The 18887-nt window shown below is 33.5% G+C and overlaps 6 protein-coding genes across 7 annotated transcripts in view; 2 read left to right on the forward strand and 4 right to left on the reverse strand.

The window, feature by feature from the left end:
• Positions 1-1897, reverse strand: part of LOC115634579 (UDP-N-acetylglucosamine--peptide N-acetylglucosaminyltransferase 110 kDa subunit) — an 8353-nt gene extending 6456 nt beyond the window's left edge. The window contains exons 1-3 of one of the 2 annotated variants that reach the window (XM_030532411.1): positions 1757-1897; positions 1521-1680; positions 498-708 (exon numbers count right to left, since the gene is read on the reverse strand). In XM_030532411.1, coding sequence (XP_030388271.1) covers positions 498-708; positions 1521-1641 — 332 coding nt within the window. In that variant the 5' untranslated portion in view covers positions 1642-1680; positions 1757-1897. Of the gene's footprint in view, positions 1-497; positions 709-1520; positions 1706-1756 lie in introns of both variants that reach the window. The other variant, XM_030532412.1, reaches the window with a different exon arrangement.
• A 1516-nt stretch (positions 1898-3413) lies between these two features.
• LOC115634581 (xyloside xylosyltransferase 1) lies at positions 3414-5027 on the reverse strand. The gene has a single exon (XM_030532414.1). The coding sequence runs from the start codon at positions 4911-4913 to the stop codon at positions 3459-3461; it is 1455 nt and encodes a 484-aa protein (XP_030388274.1). The 5' UTR covers positions 4914-5027; the 3' UTR covers positions 3414-3458.
• Positions 5028-6999: 1972 nt separating this feature from the next.
• On the forward strand, positions 7000-9636 carry LOC115634582 (synaptic vesicle 2-related protein). Its single transcript, XM_030532415.1, has 7 exons — positions 7000-7114; positions 7390-7771; positions 7832-7895; positions 8328-8453; positions 8551-8622; positions 8706-9100; positions 9270-9636. Exons 1-7 carry the CDS (start codon positions 7000-7002, stop codon positions 9553-9555), a joined length of 1440 nt encoding a protein of 479 aa, XP_030388275.1. The 3' UTR covers positions 9556-9636.
• A 506-nt stretch (positions 9637-10142) lies between these two features.
• LOC115634580 (radial spoke head protein 4 homolog A) lies at positions 10143-12902 on the reverse strand. The gene is made up of 4 exons (XM_030532413.1): positions 12505-12902; positions 12032-12224; positions 11039-11963; positions 10143-10973 (listed from the first exon to the last, which is right to left on the reverse strand). Exons 1-4 carry the CDS (start codon positions 12828-12830, stop codon positions 10258-10260), a joined length of 2160 nt encoding a protein of 719 aa, XP_030388273.1. The 5' UTR covers positions 12831-12902; the 3' UTR covers positions 10143-10257.
• Positions 12903-13647: 745 nt separating this feature from the next.
• On the forward strand, positions 13648-15085 carry LOC115634584 (ejaculatory bulb-specific protein 3). Its single transcript, XM_030532417.1, has 2 exons — positions 13648-13748; positions 14539-15085. The coding sequence occupies exon 2, from the start codon at positions 14550-14552 to the stop codon at positions 14925-14927; it is 378 nt and encodes a 125-aa protein (XP_030388277.1). The 5' UTR covers positions 13648-13748; positions 14539-14549; the 3' UTR covers positions 14928-15085.
• Positions 15086-15240: 155 nt separating this feature from the next.
• On the reverse strand, positions 15241-18726 carry LOC115634583. Its single transcript, XM_030532416.1, has 8 exons — positions 18571-18726; positions 18134-18502; positions 17908-18076; positions 17452-17765; positions 17211-17396; positions 17017-17148; positions 16395-16496; positions 15241-16329 (listed from the first exon to the last, which is right to left on the reverse strand). The coding sequence occupies exons 2-8, from the start codon at positions 18326-18328 to the stop codon at positions 16246-16248; spliced, it is 1182 nt and encodes a 393-aa protein (XP_030388276.1). The 5' UTR covers positions 18329-18502; positions 18571-18726; the 3' UTR covers positions 15241-16245.
• Between the last annotated feature and the right edge of the window lie 161 nt (positions 18727-18887).

The following is an 18887-nucleotide window of genomic DNA, read 5'->3' on the forward strand; positions in this document are numbered from 1 at the left end:
ACCGAAAAATTACAAGTTAACCAAAATGTGTTATTGAAGAGGAAAATTCAAATTTAATTATATTAAAAAGTTTAAAGATCTTAGCAATGGCGAAATATAGGCCTGCAAAGTTCATAGCTTTCTATTTTGTAAGAGCGCTTGATCTTTACCATTTATATTTCATAATGTTATTTTGCAACTGCACTTTTATTGCAAAGGCAAATATAGGCAAAATATAAAATCTGATTCGTTTATGCTGAAAAGGCAAAAGAAAGAGTACCGACATATAGAAATAAGTGGAATATGCCATTTGTATGTCTCGCCAATCAATAATACACTTATAAAAACAAAACGATAAAATATTTTAAAATTTGATAACCTAATAAATATACTTATATTATTTTAAATCCTACTTTTTCAGTTACTTTTTTAATATTTTATCGTACGAATGTCACGTCACGTTAGATTGTAAATGCCCATATTCATACTTTCTGGCTTAGTATAAATCTTTTTCTTACCTATAAGCTTCAGCTAGCACAGGATTTTGCTTTATTGCCAAAGTTGAGAACTGCGCAGACTTATCGAGGCGCCTGCACTGAAAATGGATTGATGATAGGAGCAACAGCACGCCTGTGTTGGTGCTGTCCTGCCGCCATAATTGCATACAATGTTTTTCAGCATTCTCATAATCCACAGCTTGGTATTCACGATGAGCGAGCTCCAATAATCCTTCAAGAGTAATTGTTTTATTTAGTTTTACAAGTCATTTGCTTATATGAAATAGCTGTTCGTTTAATAATTTAGCTTAAAATTTTGTTACCCGAGACAGGCGAGGTGTGTGGCAAAAAGAAATTATTTTTGTAGATAAATTAAACATACTCTACTATTTTTACAGTGCACTTCTTAAAAATTTTTCCTTAACATTTGCCTTGAAATAAGCGCATGCCCTTAAAATTTTTCCATCATTAAATGCTGGGCTCTAACGCATCCAATTTTCGTTTGGTTTTCATAGATGCTTCAAAACAATGGACAATTCAGGTAACTGAATATGAGGTAGAGTCATTGGCTAGAAGCCATATTTTTAAAATTTTATTTTTATACATGGTCCCTTTTAATTTGCAGGATTTTGGATATTAGCTTACAATTTGAAAAATGAATTTTTGTTTAGAGTTTGGCCAATATGAGTGAATTAAATGTGTATTATTAATTAAAAGAATTGTAAAAATAAAATAACAGGTTTATATAATTTATAGGTGTTAACCAAGTTGTTGAAGTACTCTTGGAAAATAATGTGTGCATCCAATTACCATTCAGATTACATGCAATCATACATACAAATGTGTTTATAAGTGCATATGTATGTTTAAATACATATGACGTTCTGGTGCACATGTATTGGATTTGAAGGAAATTTCCACTGTTTTTACATTTGGATAATGACACTGATATATACAAATTATGTATGTGTGTGTATATGTACATACATGCGTATGTATGTGGTGTACCGAATATGAAAGTGTGTGTGTGTAGTTTATTCTTACCGACGGATGATAGCGATTGTGTCTCGCTTATTTTAACATTATTGGTTGAAACTAGGGTTTGCTGCTGCAACAAGGAATTCGCCGAGGATTGCGTTTGTTGACCCTGTCCTTGAGAGTGCATGTTCCACTGTCTGTTCTACATATATGTCCAATAACGTTTCTGAAATGTTGTCCAAAATCAATAGCTAAACATGCGTCGAATTCACTGTCTGTCACATGCAATGCGACTGCCAAACCTTTTCAAGACAAGCAATATGCCAGTTATCTGCAATTGGATAACGCTTAGTGCGATAATCTAAAGTTCGGGCGATGCTCACGATTAGTAAATTAAATAATTAATATTTTCACTCAGCTGAACACACACACGACCTTCTCAATAGAGATCGCAATAATTTTGCAAAGCGTATTCCGTAGCCCGATAATTATTTGTATATCGATACGACAGCGATTTTTCCCATGTACATACTTATTAATGTCACAATTCTCACCTTCAAAAATACTTTAAAGTGTTAACTAGTTCAATTCATTTTTTGTGCAAATGAATTTCATTCCATTGACTTTAAGAGTTTTTAGAAAAAAATTAGCTGCAAATTTTATATATTATTAAATTATTATTTAAATATATATATTTACCACCAAAAAATAATAAAAAACAGAAAATTTGCAGATTTAAGAAAAAATTTAAGAGTTGCAAGAAAATGTGATTTCGATTCTTTAATCAAATGCAAGTCCCTTAATAAAAGTACAATTTTTTCATTTAATGGTGTATTTCTTTTAAACTTTTTTTGTGTGCGATCGAAACATATCCATATGAAAAAATATAGATGTTTTCAAATAATATGCATAGCTATTGAACCTTAGATTGCTGTCTGATTCCGTTTTAAGAGCGATAGAAAACTGATGCTCATTTCGCAGTTATGCTTACAACACTCTCCTCCGATGATTTAAAAGTTAGAAGAAAGGAATGCTAGAGCTCAACTCTTAACCGTACCCATTATTTTAAAAATTAAATGATTAAAATTTGAAATACATACATAATTAAATTAAAAACAAGAAACGAATGCTAAAGTCGAGAAGGCCTAACTCTTAATACCCTGTACCCGCTCCAACAAAAGCAGAAAAAAATTAATACATTCATAAAAAGCATAATTTACATCAGAATCGTATCTATGCATATTTGTGTGCATGTACTATACACCTAATTCTTTTTTTCACGGTTTTCGCTGAAAAACTTTCACTTTGAAAATTAAAAATTTGATATATAAAATAAATAAATAAAAACGCACACAGCTGAGAAACAGCTAGACTATTCTTATATGGGTCGTTATGCACATTATATATATGATTTAAGAAAATAAACATAAATCCTTGTTTTTCACTGATTTTAATAGGTTTTAGAGATAAGGAACCAATCACCTATTTTTGCATATGATCAATGTCTTTTTTACACGATTTTTTCTGAACCCAATCTACCGTGTAAAACCAGAATTAGGTGTATGTGTGCAGTTTTATTAAGTAAAAGCAGCAACATTTATGACTATAACTTTATAATCACCAATCCGATGCTACTCTCAAATTTAGGAGGGGGGCAATTTGGATACCAAGTTTGGTTATTCTAGCTACTCATACGGCTAAATCGATGTGTATTGATCAAGAATATATGCCTATACTTTGGTGGTCTACATGCCTCCTTTTGTGTGTTACATACATTCGGGCTAACTAGTGTAAACAAGTCGGCAATTTCCTTTCCATTATTAATTGTAAATGAAATATGCTATTTTTCATAGGTATATATATATATTTCTTCAAATGCATAGTTGAGCTTGGTATCACCAAGATTTGGCCATGAGATCACCTTCGAGTCAAGTCGCATAATAGAATAAAACACACGAGTTGAAGTTTTTGGTATATACTTTTTTATTTTGTATATTTTATCTATCATTCTGGAATGCGGGTATTACAATTACCGTGATACATTTTAATTACACCTTCACAGCGAAAATAGGCATCAAAAATATCGCTATATCCATGATCTTTCCACCATGTGCAGAGTTGTCGGTTCCATACGCAATCCAATCTGTAAATGAGGTTCGGATACTCATATCCGAGAAGCGTGAAGAAGTCTTGATCTCCGAGATGCCCTTTAAAGGAATATTTGTGTACTAGTCGCTGAACTTCGGATTGCGTAAGTTTTTCGTTGTAAGGTTTTGAATCTCGTATTCGATTTAGGAGCAGTAATACTACGCCTGAATTAAGGCCCGGATATCCATGCCTTATATGAGTGTGTTTAGGAGATTCTGCCAATTTATGTTCTTTTTTGTTTTCCAGCTGCATTGGATAGTATGGATTTCCAAAGCTAGTTTTAGGAAATCGGACTCGATAACGGTAAAGTATATGGCGATATACTGGAGTAAGTTCTGGTGCAAGTCCAAATAGCTGATGTGGCAGGAAATGGTCGAATTCTGCAAATAATGAGCGAACATCTGAACGGAAGACAATATCGCAGTCGAGAAGAATAACGCGATTAAGGCTTAGATCGGCGATGCGATGCAGACCCAGCGACAAAAAAAAGAGCGAGTCGCTGTAGTAGGAGTTGGGCGCTGAATTAAAGTATGGAGACAACTTTGCTGCAATGTCTTGGATTGCTTTGGAACAAATTTTTACATCATACATTGTGTATATGACGCTTCGCCGGAATCTCTTAATTTGCCGTTGAAGTATTTCTAACACAGACTGCTCACTGGATTTATCAGTAATTATGTGTAGATGTAGCTGTGCAGTCGTATGCTTTAATAAACTGTGTGTAAACAAATCGAACTTCATTCGAAGATGGTAATTTTCTTTAGTATATATAACAAATATATTGTAGTCGGACGAGAATGCTTTTGATTGCAAGCTCCGGTCCATAAGCGTAGAAGAGTAATTTAATAAATATTGGGATGATTTTAAAGCTGGCAGATTCTTTTCTTCTAACGCATCCTCAAAATTGGAGTTCTTTGCATGCTGGTCATCAATATCGACTAGATCGTTGGAGCGACTAGAGAGGAAAACCGAAAATATCTTTCTCCGAAAGAGCAGGTCTGTGTTAGCGAAAATAATTAGAATGCACATGCAAACAAGTATTATCAACATCACAATTTTTTTATGTAATCTGCACCTGAATGCAGACCATCGTTTTTGTTTCTGACGCGAAGAATTTCGACGGTTTACAATTAAAGTCACATTTTCCTGTTCCTCCAATATTTGAGATTTGCATTTCGTACTGTATATATTGACATTGGCAGGAAAAACTTTATGTTTTTGGCTAATGTTATTAAAACTGTGCTTTCCCATTTTGAAAAGTAAAGCTGTGGCTGCACCTATTGAAGCAATGCACATACGTACAACATACATATGTACATATATAAATTTAAGTCGACACAAATTGTAGCACGTTCTCAAGCATAATTTGTAGTGTTCTATTTGGAAATAAGATTAGCGGTTTGCTAAAAAACACTAAATGGAAACTTTAAAAATACAAGTACATAATACATTTTTAAAAGCAATTTGTCTAGATGCCGTCGGTTTCCACACTAATTTACAGAAACCTGATATTTGATAAATCAATACTAGTTGAACGATAAATGAAGTACCAGTTTGTGCCATCCAACTTAATTTAATTCTTGCTCACAGCTGTTATCGATAACTTCCCGAGCCGCATCTTATAAGCTGTTTCCACAAATAGCAGTAACATGTTTCATGCTAAGTAAGAATCAGTTTTTTTTTTATTTTTTATACTCTGTACATGAAATGTACAAGAGTATATTAGGTTTGCGGGAGCTGAAAAATGTAACAGGCAGAAGGAGGCGTGGCAGACCCCACAAAGTATATATATTCTTGATCAGCATGACGAGACGAGTCGATCTAGCCCTGTCTGTCTGTCTGTCCGTCTGTCCGTCTGTCCGTCTGTCCGTCCGTATGAACACCTGGATCTCAGAGACTATAAGAGATAGAGACACCAAATTTTGCACAAAGATGCGTTATGTGTGTATTCTATACGAGTTTGTTTTATTTTTTTGATTTTCCCCCCCACTTCCCCCCTATGGGGGTTTTCCCGATTTTCCATTCGTATAATCGCCTATATCTCGGAGACTATAAGACCTAGGAACACCAAATTTTAGTCCCAGATGCCTTATGTGAATACGCAGAAAATGTATATTTTGGAATTCCCCTCCCTCCCCCCTCTACCCCGCAAATCGTAACTCCCGTAATTCTTGGAATTTCGAACTAAAATTTTGGAAATACCCCCAGTTGGTTATTATGTGTCCGTATGCCAAATTTCATTATGATAGACCGATTTAACAAGAAGTTATAGCCATAAATATATTTGCTGATGCAGCGCTGCTGCAGCGCTGCTCAAGCGCTGCTCAAGCGCTGCCCGCGGCTGTTGTTGATGTTGCTGTTTGGTTGACTGCGAAAATGCTTACACAGACACGAATTGATGCGCATAGGCATACATACACTCACACAGACGCAATTGCTATGTAAATGTGCAATTATACACCCTTTACGTGAGTTCGAATACCGAGAGAGGTAAAATCGATCAAATTTTTTTTTTTATTTTCTTAATTTTTTTATTTTATATAATTATTGTAAACATATGTACAGAGTATTTCAAAGTCGGGACACCCGACTTTAGCTTTTTTACTTGTTTTAGTTCAAATGGGCTACGAACCCAATGCTTTTATTATATTTATCTCATAGATTTCTCTATAGATGATAACCTTAAAGTTATTAATATATCAATTAAGGACCAAAACAATAAAAACTCTGTTATTTTGTTTGTTTCTTTTATTATGTGTTTTATTAAGTTATTGTATATAACAAATTTGAATAAATAAAATTTCCCATAATGTTATTTTATAATGGAAATACGTTGAATTAACCAGTTGTTATTAAAAAATATCTTGAATGGATCGAGGTCAGTCATTACCTTTTGACGGATTCATGAGAATTCAACAAGAGTGTGTGTATGTTTATATTTCGTATGTACATGTGTGTAGTCAACAACATTTTCACAAAATATGACCAAAGGCAACGCAAATAAATTAAAACTTTCACATATAATAATATAAATTTACAATCAAAGGCAATTGAAAAAATTGTTTGTGTCTCTATCGTTGTAAGTTTAATATTATGGATTTAAATTTAATGGCTAACTCCTTATATACTGTATGTATGTTTGTATGTATGTATATACATATGTACATTGGTAGATCATTTTCTATGATTCCATTGGGGAAGTAGATTTGTTTCTACATTTGGTTATGAATAGAAATCATTGTATATAGTGGGAGTAGCTGTTATTTGAACTATTTTTTCAATTGAAAACTATACTGTTAAGCAAATAGTTTCAAATAAATATGAAACGGGACGTTATATTTATTATTATTATTGAATGTATATTTCAGATTTTAATGACTGGGTCAATGCAAGAAATATGCATTTTCCAGATAATGAAATAGTTAGCCCCGCTATGGAGAGCTACGCACATAGAGATTTACTAGTTACATCATCCAGCCTGGAACTGAAAACTGCCACAATAAGCCCCGATGGTAAGTAAATACCCATTAAGTTCAAAGTCATTTTTAGAATGTGACAAAGAAAAGTTTAATATTTTGTGTATTACAATTCGAAAACAGTTAACATAAAGTATTAGTATCTCAGATGATACTCTGTCCGAGCTCTGTCGCGTACGAAGTAAACGCATCATTTCGGAACATGTCTCGTATGATCGAAAACATACTATACTTATTTAATTAGGTACATACTTAGTGGGATGTATACGATACATTCGTTTGTTAGTAATTCTTCTGATAATGGTTTTTAGATTCGTATACTGTTCAACAAGCCATAAACATTTTCGGATTCGGATGGTTTCATGTGAAATTATCACTTCTTGTTGGACTTTGCTGGATGGCGGATTCAATGGAAATGACCATTTTGAGCATTATAGGACCGGCAATGTTTTGCGAGTGGAACATCACAAAGTACCAACAGGCCTCTGTAACAACGGTTGTATTCCTGGGAATGATGTTAAGTTCCACATTTTGGACTCAGCTGAGCAATAGATATGGCCGAAAATCTGCCCTTACCCTATGTGGACTCCTACTGGTTTTATACAGCCTATTAAGTTCTGTAGCACCAAGTTATGCTTGGCTCCTAACACTACGGGGTCTTGTAGGTTTCGCAATAGGATGTGTGCCACAATCGTAAGTACTTTTGTGCTTATGCAAACAACTTTAATTATTCTATTGTTATGAATATTTTAGTGTTACGCTGTATGCTGAATTTTTGCCAACAAAACATAAAGGGAAATGTGTTGTATTAATGGATGTAAGTAATTAATTTGTATACTGATCAATATCCGCAGATAACAATTGACATTTCTCAGTGAAGTTTTCTCAACTTTGTTGACGAAAGGTCAGTGAGTAATCAAATACTATAATGAACTATTTAAATGACTGAGTGTAAGTTGAGTCTTACTTTCTGTTATAGTTAGCTTTAATCTTTTTTATAGGGGCGGATAATTAAATGCCAAAGCACTTTATACATTAGAATTAATTTTGTTTGATCATCATGGGGAACATTTCACAAACTTGGATAAAGTTTTCTACAGTGCTTAAAAATGATTTATAAAATAACAAATCTCCCAAAATATAGGCTATTTGAAAAGAACAATTAATTGATTTATCTGTTTATTTATTGTTTTATGTTTACGAAAGTTATGTAATAAAATACTTCTTTAACATTTTATTCTATTTTCAGTGCTTTTGGGCATTAGGGGCATGCTTAGAGGTTCTTCTGGCACTAATAATTTACCCTTATTATGGTTGGAGAGGGCTTTTGGGATTATCTGCAACACCTTTGTTAATATTCACCATCTTATCGCCAGTAAGTATCAATCTAAAGCAGACATCTACAAACATACATATGTACATATACATATATCTAAAATGCTCTTTTTTATTATCATTATTGTTAAATGTAGTGGTTAACTGAATCGGCACGCTATTATACATCTAATGGTCGGACTGATAAGGCCGTCAAGGTTCTCGAACAGGTACATTACAACAATTAATAATATCTATGGATTTTGTATATGATAGAAGAAAAGCGGAAAATAATTTAGTAATTTATTTGCAGATAGCCAAAAATAATAAGCGACACATGCTGATTGGACGCCTGGTGGCCGATGAAGAGCCAAGCGCCACCGAACGCATTCAGACATTATTAAAGCCAGATCTGTGTTTCACGACTTTATTGCTGTGGTTTATTTGGTTGACATGTGCCTTTTGTTATTACGGCCTTGTTTTAATAACTACCGAGTTAATGGTATCGAGAAACAAAGAAAATAGCCCCAATGAGTGTGTTACATTCTTAACGACCGATTTTATGGACTTACTTTGGATTACATTGTCGGAATTTCCTGGGATACTGATAACACTTGAAATAATAAAGCGTTTTGGGAAAAGGAAAACAATGGTTATACAATATCTAGTGCTAGTTTTTTGCACCTTCACATTAATGGCAAGTGAGAGGTAATTATGTATATAAATCTGAATACGATAAACTTTTAAGCATCATATGGACGAGCCTCACTTTTCTATAAAATTGATCGATTTTTTTATATTATTACTTTATAAATGAAACAATATTGCATACCAAATATTCAATATTTTGATAATAATTGAATTTATTTCTTTACAGTCGGTTTTCCACTTCTGTCACTTTGTTTATTGCAAGAGGATCTATTTCTGGAGTCTTTCAAGCCATTTATATATACACACCTGAAGTATATCCTGCTCCACTGCGATCAATCGGAGTTGGAGGATGTTCAGTACTAGCCCGACTAGGTGCTATGATAACCCCATTTGTGGCACAAGTGATTCTTCAAACCTCAAAATGGCAAGCTATGTCCATATATGGGGCTATAGGAATGCTGGCAGCTATCGCCTGTGCTCTACTTCCGAAAGAAAATCAGGTCTACCACTGAATACTCTTAGTCAAATAATAAAAAATAGTTTGAGTTCGAGAAGAAACGCTATTTTGTTAAGTCTTAATATTTTTTTTATTTGAAGTAGTAACCAAAACAAAAACCTTTTATGATATTCCTGTAAAGCATTCTTACGAATCGTTTCAGAATATTTTGTAATGCAACTGAGAACTGAAAAATAATGAGAACGCAGTTTTATTATAAATTATTCATAATGTTTTAAATTATCATATACTATTTATTTATTTATGTTTATAAATTTAAATCCTACTTATGAAATGCAATGTTATAAATAAGTACAGAAGGAATTGTATAGTCTTCCAGGAATCTTTAAATTAATATGATTTTAAATATGTTTGTAATTCGCAATTCATGTTTATGGAATTTCACCAATCTATGGCGTTCGAAAAAGCTGCTTTGTAAATCATCAACGAACTGTAACAATAAAAAAAGTGTGCTAAAACCAAAATCCATCATTTATTGTCCTGTTTTATCTAAATTTAAGCAAATTAAACTTGTTAAACTTTCTAGATTACAACCTTTAGACAAATATATTATAAATTAAATCGCTTAAAACATAAATAAAATTAATTAATTAATTAATGCCTGCTGACTAAAATTTATTAAACGATAAGTTCTTTTTTTTTCAAGGAAATAACAAATTTAAGAAACACACAAATTTTAACAATAGGTTGTAAGCCATCAATCGGTATCAGCGTCGTCATATTGATCATTGAACTCATCATCATCATAGTCGTTTAAGTCCTCTCCAGGATCTTCCTTCCTCTTCTGTTTACTGAGAAGCCATTCGCGGTAAGCAGCTTCTTCTTCAACAGTTGGATCACTAGCTTCTATAAAGTCTTCACCAGTGTGAGGAAACTCTTCCTGAACTGCCGGTAAATGCTTAAAAGGCATATTGCGTGCAAAATACTTATGACCCCAGCCCAAATAAATTGATTCACAAACGCGTTCAAATATGAACGTAAACGCTCCGGGCCAAACATTTGACTGCATTATCAGAACCCGCTCCTTTTGATTGGTGTACTTGCTAGTTTGACGTACTAGCCAAGGTACCATAACTTCCTCACTCATATCACCGGCACACGACGATAAGATATTTGGACCAGTTTCTGGCTGCGTAAATCCATCAAGCATTCCTTCTTCATCGCCTTCACCCTCATCTTCTTCTTCAGCCTCTTCCTCCTCCATTTCTTCCTCCATTTCCTCTAGTAGGAGCATTTTCAAATAGAGTGCTAGCGCCTTCTCACGCTCTTTGCGGGCTTTCTCCTCGTCGAACCAAACTACACGGCCCTGATTCAGTATGTTTGGTCTAACGTGGACCCAAGCAACTGGCGTAGCCAGGGATCCGAGAGGTTCTATTTCATAGCGCTCATTTTTGAGAAGCATAACATCATTGTCTGCAAGAAATATGTAGTTTTAAATATAAAGTAAAATTTTGTCTGATTTATCGTCTTTTGTTCACCATTTATTATGTCTTCCCCTTCGCCAAAATTCTCTTCTTCTTCCTCCTCTTCTTCTTCTTCACCTTCATCAGTTTCCAGTCCCTCGAAGATTCGTTTCTCCTTTTTAGTCATTCTTCTATAATATCCTTGCGGCGCTATATAGGTTCCAGCTGTTATTCGCGCTATTAATGCACGAAGATAATGCTTCTCTTTCCCAGGGAAACATGGGTATGATATAATATCGGCTTCCAAGTCGCCAGTCAAGAATTTTTTAATTTGCCGAGATATTACTATTTGGCGTGGAGTAACTATTGGAAGTTCGATCCAATCATCATATAATGAGTTCACCACAAAATATGAATATCGGTTACATCCAAGGCCGATATACTCCGGAGGTATATCGAAAAACTCAAAGTCCTCTACTAGGGGAACAGGTACAGCTTTTGGTTGCATCTTTTCTAATTCTTCTTGAGGGTGGTTTTCCCACCCATAAATTCCTGGAGTCAGTTCAGGTCCAATATGGGGCGGCGGAGGCTTTTCTTCTCTGTTCTTACGCATTTTAAATGGAAGTTGTTTTTCTCTCATCTCCTCCTCCATCATTGCCAACCGTGATATAACTTCATCCCGCGTAAGTGAAGCCTCAACTATATAATAAGATGCCTTTAATCCGTTTATACAGCCCCAAAAGCGGCATTGCATTATAGATGGATGCGTCTGAAGACGGTTCATGGCACATGCCAACTGAAAAATGTCGTCATTACTGATGCTGAATCCGCATTGATTCCAATAAAACTGAAGTTGTTGCACTCTTTCATTAAATGTAACAAACAAACGCATCGAGTCATCAATAACTATGCGCAATTCTTCATCAATATTTGGTTTTCCGTCCTCACAAGATAAGTCCTCTGGAGCAACAATTTCATCTCCTTCAATAGTGTAAGGGAGCTGAAGTAAACCAGTATACCAATATACTCTACATCTTAATCAAGATTTTCTTAGTCAATAAAAAATACCTTCATTGATACTAAAATCCTCTTAGCGATACGAAACATTCGGGTTTCATCGAAGACCGCATTTGGAGGAAAACGTTCGGGCAGATGGAATTTTTGCTCGCGCACATTTCTACTGAACTCCTCGAAAAAATCAATTACATTTGGAGGTCGCTCGTCAATGACACGTTTTATAATATCGCTAATGTGATCAAATCTGTGATTGATAGTGGGTATAAAAAATAAAATACAATAAAATAAAATAAGGATCAATTGGCTCTTATGCGAGTAATGCAGACTTAATACAATCTTCAATCTAAGCAATTAGCTGTTTATGGGCCAACTAAAAACGTGTGCTCACAAGGCGTATAATTATTTAACATTGGATTACGAGCTGAAATAGAAACACCTACATTCACACATCTATGTATATGTATGTAAAAAATATACATTTTGTACTATTTACTGTTTACCCTGAACTTTCTGGTGAAGCTTACAGATTATCTCCGCTCAATGTACTATATTGCTGCATTATTGCTTTTGCTATGTTAAGCTCATAGCCAATGTTTGGGGGCTCCTTTCGAGAAGCCTTTCGCGCTCCACACTCAGGATCAAAGGCACCAAGGGTTATGGTAGTAGTTGAAGATGACGATGATGAGACTATGTTTGAGCATTGCAGAGAGCTTTCCGATTTAGCCTCTGGTTCATCTTTTATTTGTCGTCTTTCCTTTTTTTTTGTTGGACATGGCGGTGGAAGGCCTGATTGCGAGCTCGAACTTGATCCAAATGAAAAATTTTGGCAATCGGGATCATCTCTTTCCATGTTGATTGGAGTTGTATGTGTTGTGTTGCACTGAATATTATTTGAATATAGAATTATTTGATCTGTTTTGGAAGATCGAAAGTTTCTGACAACATTGTCTTCGCTTATATGATTTTAAGGAAAATTAATACTAAACTTGATTTTAAGTTAGCATGTATTTCATATTTACTATATCTATTGATAGAGTGTAGTAGTGTTTACAAATTGAGAAATCGCAGTTGTTAATGCATGTATGAATTGTGTAAGAATTTCAAATAACATATTATTACTAATTGGCTGCATTTTCTTGTACACGCATACATATTTAGGTACTTGTGTGAACATAAGTACTCGACTAACTCTGTACATAATGTATAAATAGTGAATAAAAAACAAATAGTAAATGTCAAGGGAGCACACTAATTGGCATTTAACGTACATATGAGTGTGATTTTCTTGTATTATTTGGCAAACTTAATATGCAAAGAAATATATACATACATATATACAAATATATGTACATATAAATAGATATACATATACATAGATAAAATGCACATAGCATACATATGTATATACACATATATGTGTGTGGATATACATAGAAACAACCGTATATTAGATGCGACTTTAAGTATAAGTATGATGTGAATTAAATAAATATATACAAGTATAATGACAATAAATTACATAAATCTAATAGCCCACCTTGACTAATCATCAGTTAAACTTTCCAGCGAAAAACTGTGTTTACGTTTTAAAGTCTAAAGTAAACGAATATACAACTACAATACATAGTACATTAAAAATCAATCGTTACTAAGGTATAAAAGCAGACTTCATCGAAAAGTTCATCAGTTTGTTCGGGCTTTTGCATTGCTTCACAACTAGTTATCCGCAGAGCTGCAGAGAGTCGAGCTGCCATTTAAAATCTCTCAAGTATGAACTATAAAAATTCAAAAAAGTGTCAAGTTGTGTTAATACCTCCAGACAGACAAGCATTCAAATGTATTTAATATATTCATAACTAGGTTGATTTGCCAGTTGGTCTTCTTGTTTACATTGACGATCTTTCTATTAATCAAGGACATACTCGTATATTTCAAGTTAACAGAAATCAGTTGACATTGATATGGATCAATAAGATCGGAGATAACAACAATTAGTTTGTAAAGTGATCAACTAAGGATAGCTTAACACACATATTATTCTGAGTGCTTATAAAATATTCGAAAGTAGTCCGTGTTGAAATAAGTTGTCTAGCTGCTTTTTATAACAGTCATAAACGAGTATTAATCCAAACTTATAGTTACTAACTAGTATGTATTAATATAAGCAGAATGTATCGCTTCAATGCGCGCATGCATCATATTAAAAAGTTTGGAACCTTGGACTTGTTTTAGTCAGTAGTAGCTGTCTCTTATACTCAGTTGACAACTTTAACAATTTTAAATATTCACAATGTGTGTTGCTTAACAGACGTCAACCAACAGTGACAGGCAATATGAATTCAAGTCGCGTCTTACTTCTCAAAACTAGCATTTAAGTCACCATTTAATACATGAACGTATGTATTTAAGTATCTTATATATGTACATTTGTATTTATATGTACGTATGTATGTAGAAATATCTGAATGTATATATTCAAGTTTGAGATGACACGTCGGAGGTTTTCTATACAATGCAACAATATTTAATGTATTTTTTTGTATTTATATTTCTTGTAGCACATTGCAAAATGAAAATCTTTCTACTAATCCTCGCGTTGGCCGTAGCAGTGTATGCTGAGGAGAAATATACGACCAAATATGACAATATTGATGTTGATGAAATATTAAAATCTGAGCGCCTATTTAACAATTACTTTAAATGTTTGATTGAAACTGGAAAATGTACTCCCGAGGGTAGGGAGTTGAAAAAGTACCTGCCTGACGCCCTGAAAACTGAGTGCAGCAAATGCAGCGAGAAACAAAAAACGAACACCGACAAAATTATTCGTTTTATCATTGATAATAAGCCCGAAGAATGGAAACAACTGCAAGCGAAGTACGATCCTGACGAGATATATATTAAGAGATACAGAGCTCAGGCTGCTGATGCTGGAATCAAGATTTAGATGCAAACGGCAACGTATAAAGTAACAGTTTTATTAAATTAAGTTATGTGCTCAATTAAATTGGACAAAAACAGATACGATCAAACTGTATATGTAGTGCACGTATATGTATAAATTATTTTATTAAAGTAATTATGTAATAAAGCTTTAAAATTGCAGTTACTCTGGGTAAAGTCAATTATTATATATGATCATGAAGTGGGTTCCTTATAAAATCAAAGGTAAAGAAAATAATTAACCAGTTCCGGTTGCATGGCTATTATTGCCAATACCGAATCAGTGAAGCCATCACCCCAATTAAAAAGGCAATTAGTTCAATATTAAATATTTTATTGTTTTGAAATGAAGTACATATTGCAATTAAAGGTAATCACATTTACTTTAGACTGTTTTTAATCAACTCTTGTATGTACAAATTATATTTTCTAAGTGCAAATAAAATTAACCTAAAACTGCGATCACACATATGTATATTTTACATGGCCTATACTTATTAAAGTACGCTTCATCGTTAAATTTAATATATGCATACATATACGGTATTAGAGTTGGGTCGGTTTAGTTCAGTCTAGTTCAAAGATTTGCCAATTGAACTATAGAACTAGACAATTTTTCTAGTTCATTTAGTTCACTTAGCCAAAGCATCGATGCATTCATTTTCTTTCACGAACAAAAGTTATAAATAATTACATGTTCACATTGCGCTCCGTTTTTCTTAAATGATTTTTTTCCATTCTTATTTTTATAACTATTTTTTTTGCAGAATATAGTTTTCTTTTATTTTAATTTGGTATTGCGGAAATTGAAGGAACACCGAACCAAGTAGTACATTGAATAAAATGAACTAAAAAGCGCAACTCTAGTATCTACGAGTATGTAATACAAATATTTCACATCAAAGTTAATGGATTTTGTATTTATTTATACGCCTCTTCCATTCATGTACATATTTATATCGATCTAAGATAGAAAGAATAACATTGCTCGTTTACTTAATGTCAAAAGAGAGCGTTTAAAAAAATGATGATTACAAAAAGGTATATTTTTTAGACATCTTCAATTGTCTTTTGTGTTGTTTGTAGAACGTTATAAATAAACAAATAATGAACTTTCAGACGTTGTGCAAAAAACTACAAACAATGTTTAAATATAGTTACGCTCTTCCTATCTGAGAGCAAAGACATTGCTGTTCGGCACACATAGGAATTGCTCGCTATATTCTACTTCTTTTAGCTTAGAAATAAGTTTATTGTACGAATATTTTAAGAATTAATTATAAAAACATTTTCAAACTTTATCTTTGGGCCATCTTACCACATCAGATTTTCTTAAAATCTGCAGTAACATTTTCAAATACTCCGGTTTCAAACAGCATTTTGTTGGGCTGCGGTGTTAATATCGACTGATAATAAAATACCTTTATTAATAAAAATTAAATTGCAAAAGATTCCACAAGTAAGTCATTACCTGGGCCTCATTATCAGCTTCATCGTATTTTTGAGTTGCTATTGCATTTCCATGATTTTTTCCACTCGCTAGATTGTTGTTAAGACTTTTTGCTAACAAAATCTGGAAGAATATGATACATATATATGTATGGTATATATAATTAATCAATATATAAGTTTTCCAGTTCATGCATAGAATTGACATGATCTTATTATATACAGGAAATGACGCACACACATGTTTGTTTTTTCCATTTTAGAGTGAGAAAATGGCAACTAACGTCACTGCTGGAAATGTTTCTTGTTTGTATAGTATTTCGCAGATTTATATAATTAGACCTGCTGTATAAATGCGTCATATGCATGACTTAACTTAGCCTTTTTAGATTGTAGTTTGAAGTTTTTCAGTTTCTTTACTGCATAATGTTAATGTTCAATTTTATGCATTTCCTTAGCACTTGCAGAGTTTATAAAATTGATAGTGGTCTGATCTGGGTGCTTTCGGCAGATAATCTGCTTATGTTGGTAAGATGCTGTGGTACAAAGTCCTGACGCTTTAAAACTGCTCGAGAACTATCAATTATGCTGTTCCAACACAATACATTTTTTCGTATAAAATGCATTTTATACAAATACTATACCTCTTTTTCAATTTTTTCCAACGATTCATTAAAATTTATAAGTTTTTGTTTATATTCCGGCCAACTGTTGCTTAATGTGGTCACGTGGGACGTAATGTTTTCTGAACGATCCAATAAATCGTCTAATTTCGTCTAAAAATGTGAAAGTAATCGTTTTAGTTCATAAATTTTATATTATATATAAAATTCCTTACTTTGTGCACTTGGATTTCCTCATAAAGCATTTTACTTTTTTGACTTAATGTATTATTCACACTTATCATGTCATTTTTTAATTGTGCTAAAGAAACCGTCAACGTTTGATTGACTTTCTTGATGTCTTCGGTAATATTTTCTGGGCTGGTCTTTGGTTGTACAATAGATAATGCTGTTAGGTTAGCCTGAATAGGGAAGAATTTGTTCAAAGTAAATACTTTTTAAAGTTTGTAAACTGACCTTTACTGCATCAATTTCAATTTGCATGTTCTTCTGCATCTCTGTGTACTTGTTATAGTGATCTTTTATACCCTCCACATCTGCAGCAACTGCTTCGAGTTTTGCTCCGAAGTCAGCGACTAGTTTTTCATCCTTGCCGTAATTTCGTTGAGCATTCATCATTTCTAGATTGCTTAGATTGGTACGTAAAGCTTCAATGCTTCGTTGTAATTCAGTTATTCTGATTGAAACTTCCGTTTGGTTCTTCATAAGGAATGATGAAGTCTCGTGCCATTTTTGAAGAGTATCCGGAATGTTTTTGTTCATTGCAGAGACTAAAAATCAATCGACATTATAAGAGAATCAAATATGGGTCTTGTTGAAAACAACATTCAGCATAAAAGGTTGAACCAGCATTCTAGTTTATCATGTTGGGGTTTTTTAAATAATTTATGTAATATTATTTATGTACATTACCTTCTTCAATTTTTTGACGATAATCAAAAATCTGTTGTCTTAAGTCAAAGTAGAGCCAATATAAAATTGCCACAAATAATGCACTGGTTATTCCTAATAATACGGGACCACACATTCGCAAGTAAGTGTTTTTCCGATGACTGCGCCGATTTGGACCAGCAATATTTGTCTAAATTGAAAGACATTTGTATAATACAAATAAAAAAAAAAAAATTGATCGGCGTACCCATGCATAGTCCTCAGGGTCATCCGTAGATACTGACAACAGCTTGTCCTGTGACGGTGCTGTTCCATGAACACCGCGGCGTGTGCTTCGCTTTGTAAGGGAATGTGCTATTAATGCGTCAAGTTCTCTACGCTTTTTCATTTTTTTGCCTCCACCGGAACGTAGTGGAACTTCAATTCGATGATTACAATCCATTTTGGTGGTAAATAATTCCGTGAAACTTAATTCAATACTGTACAAGATAAACTGTGTAATATCATCATTGCTCCATAATCGAGAAGTTAGTCGTCCATCAAAAAAATAAGTTTCCTACATGTACGTAAGTTTGTATTGGATTTTGGGTGGTTGCAGCCTATAGGAACTTTTCCACTGCGCATGATTATAAAATACAAAGGTTGATTGTAATCCAGGGGTGATAAGCAATAAACGATACCCACTTGATGTTGCCAGTTATCTCCTCTCGTTATCCCATGGAAATGCTGTGCGTATTTACGTATCACTATGGATAGTTTAATTATTTAGTTTATACATTGAGTCTTAAAAGGAATGATTTGGTTATATTTCTAGTTTAAAGAAAATGCATCGTCCTTAAAATTTATTTAATCTAAAGCCACTGCGACATCAAAAACCTCTATCGTATGTTTATTCTGAAACCATAACCAGATTCCACAACCATTGAAGTTATCGTTAATTATTGATAAAAGTGCTTAGTGTTGCTATAACTAATCTATCGATATTACCTCCGATGTTTTCT

This window comes from Scaptodrosophila lebanonensis, unplaced genomic scaffold, assembly GCF_003285725.1.
Source record: "Scaptodrosophila lebanonensis strain 11010-0011.00,11010-0021.00 unplaced genomic scaffold, SlebRS2 tig00000001-arrow-pilon, whole genome shotgun sequence".
Taxonomy (NCBI): domain Eukaryota; kingdom Metazoa; phylum Arthropoda; class Insecta; order Diptera; family Drosophilidae; genus Scaptodrosophila; species Scaptodrosophila lebanonensis.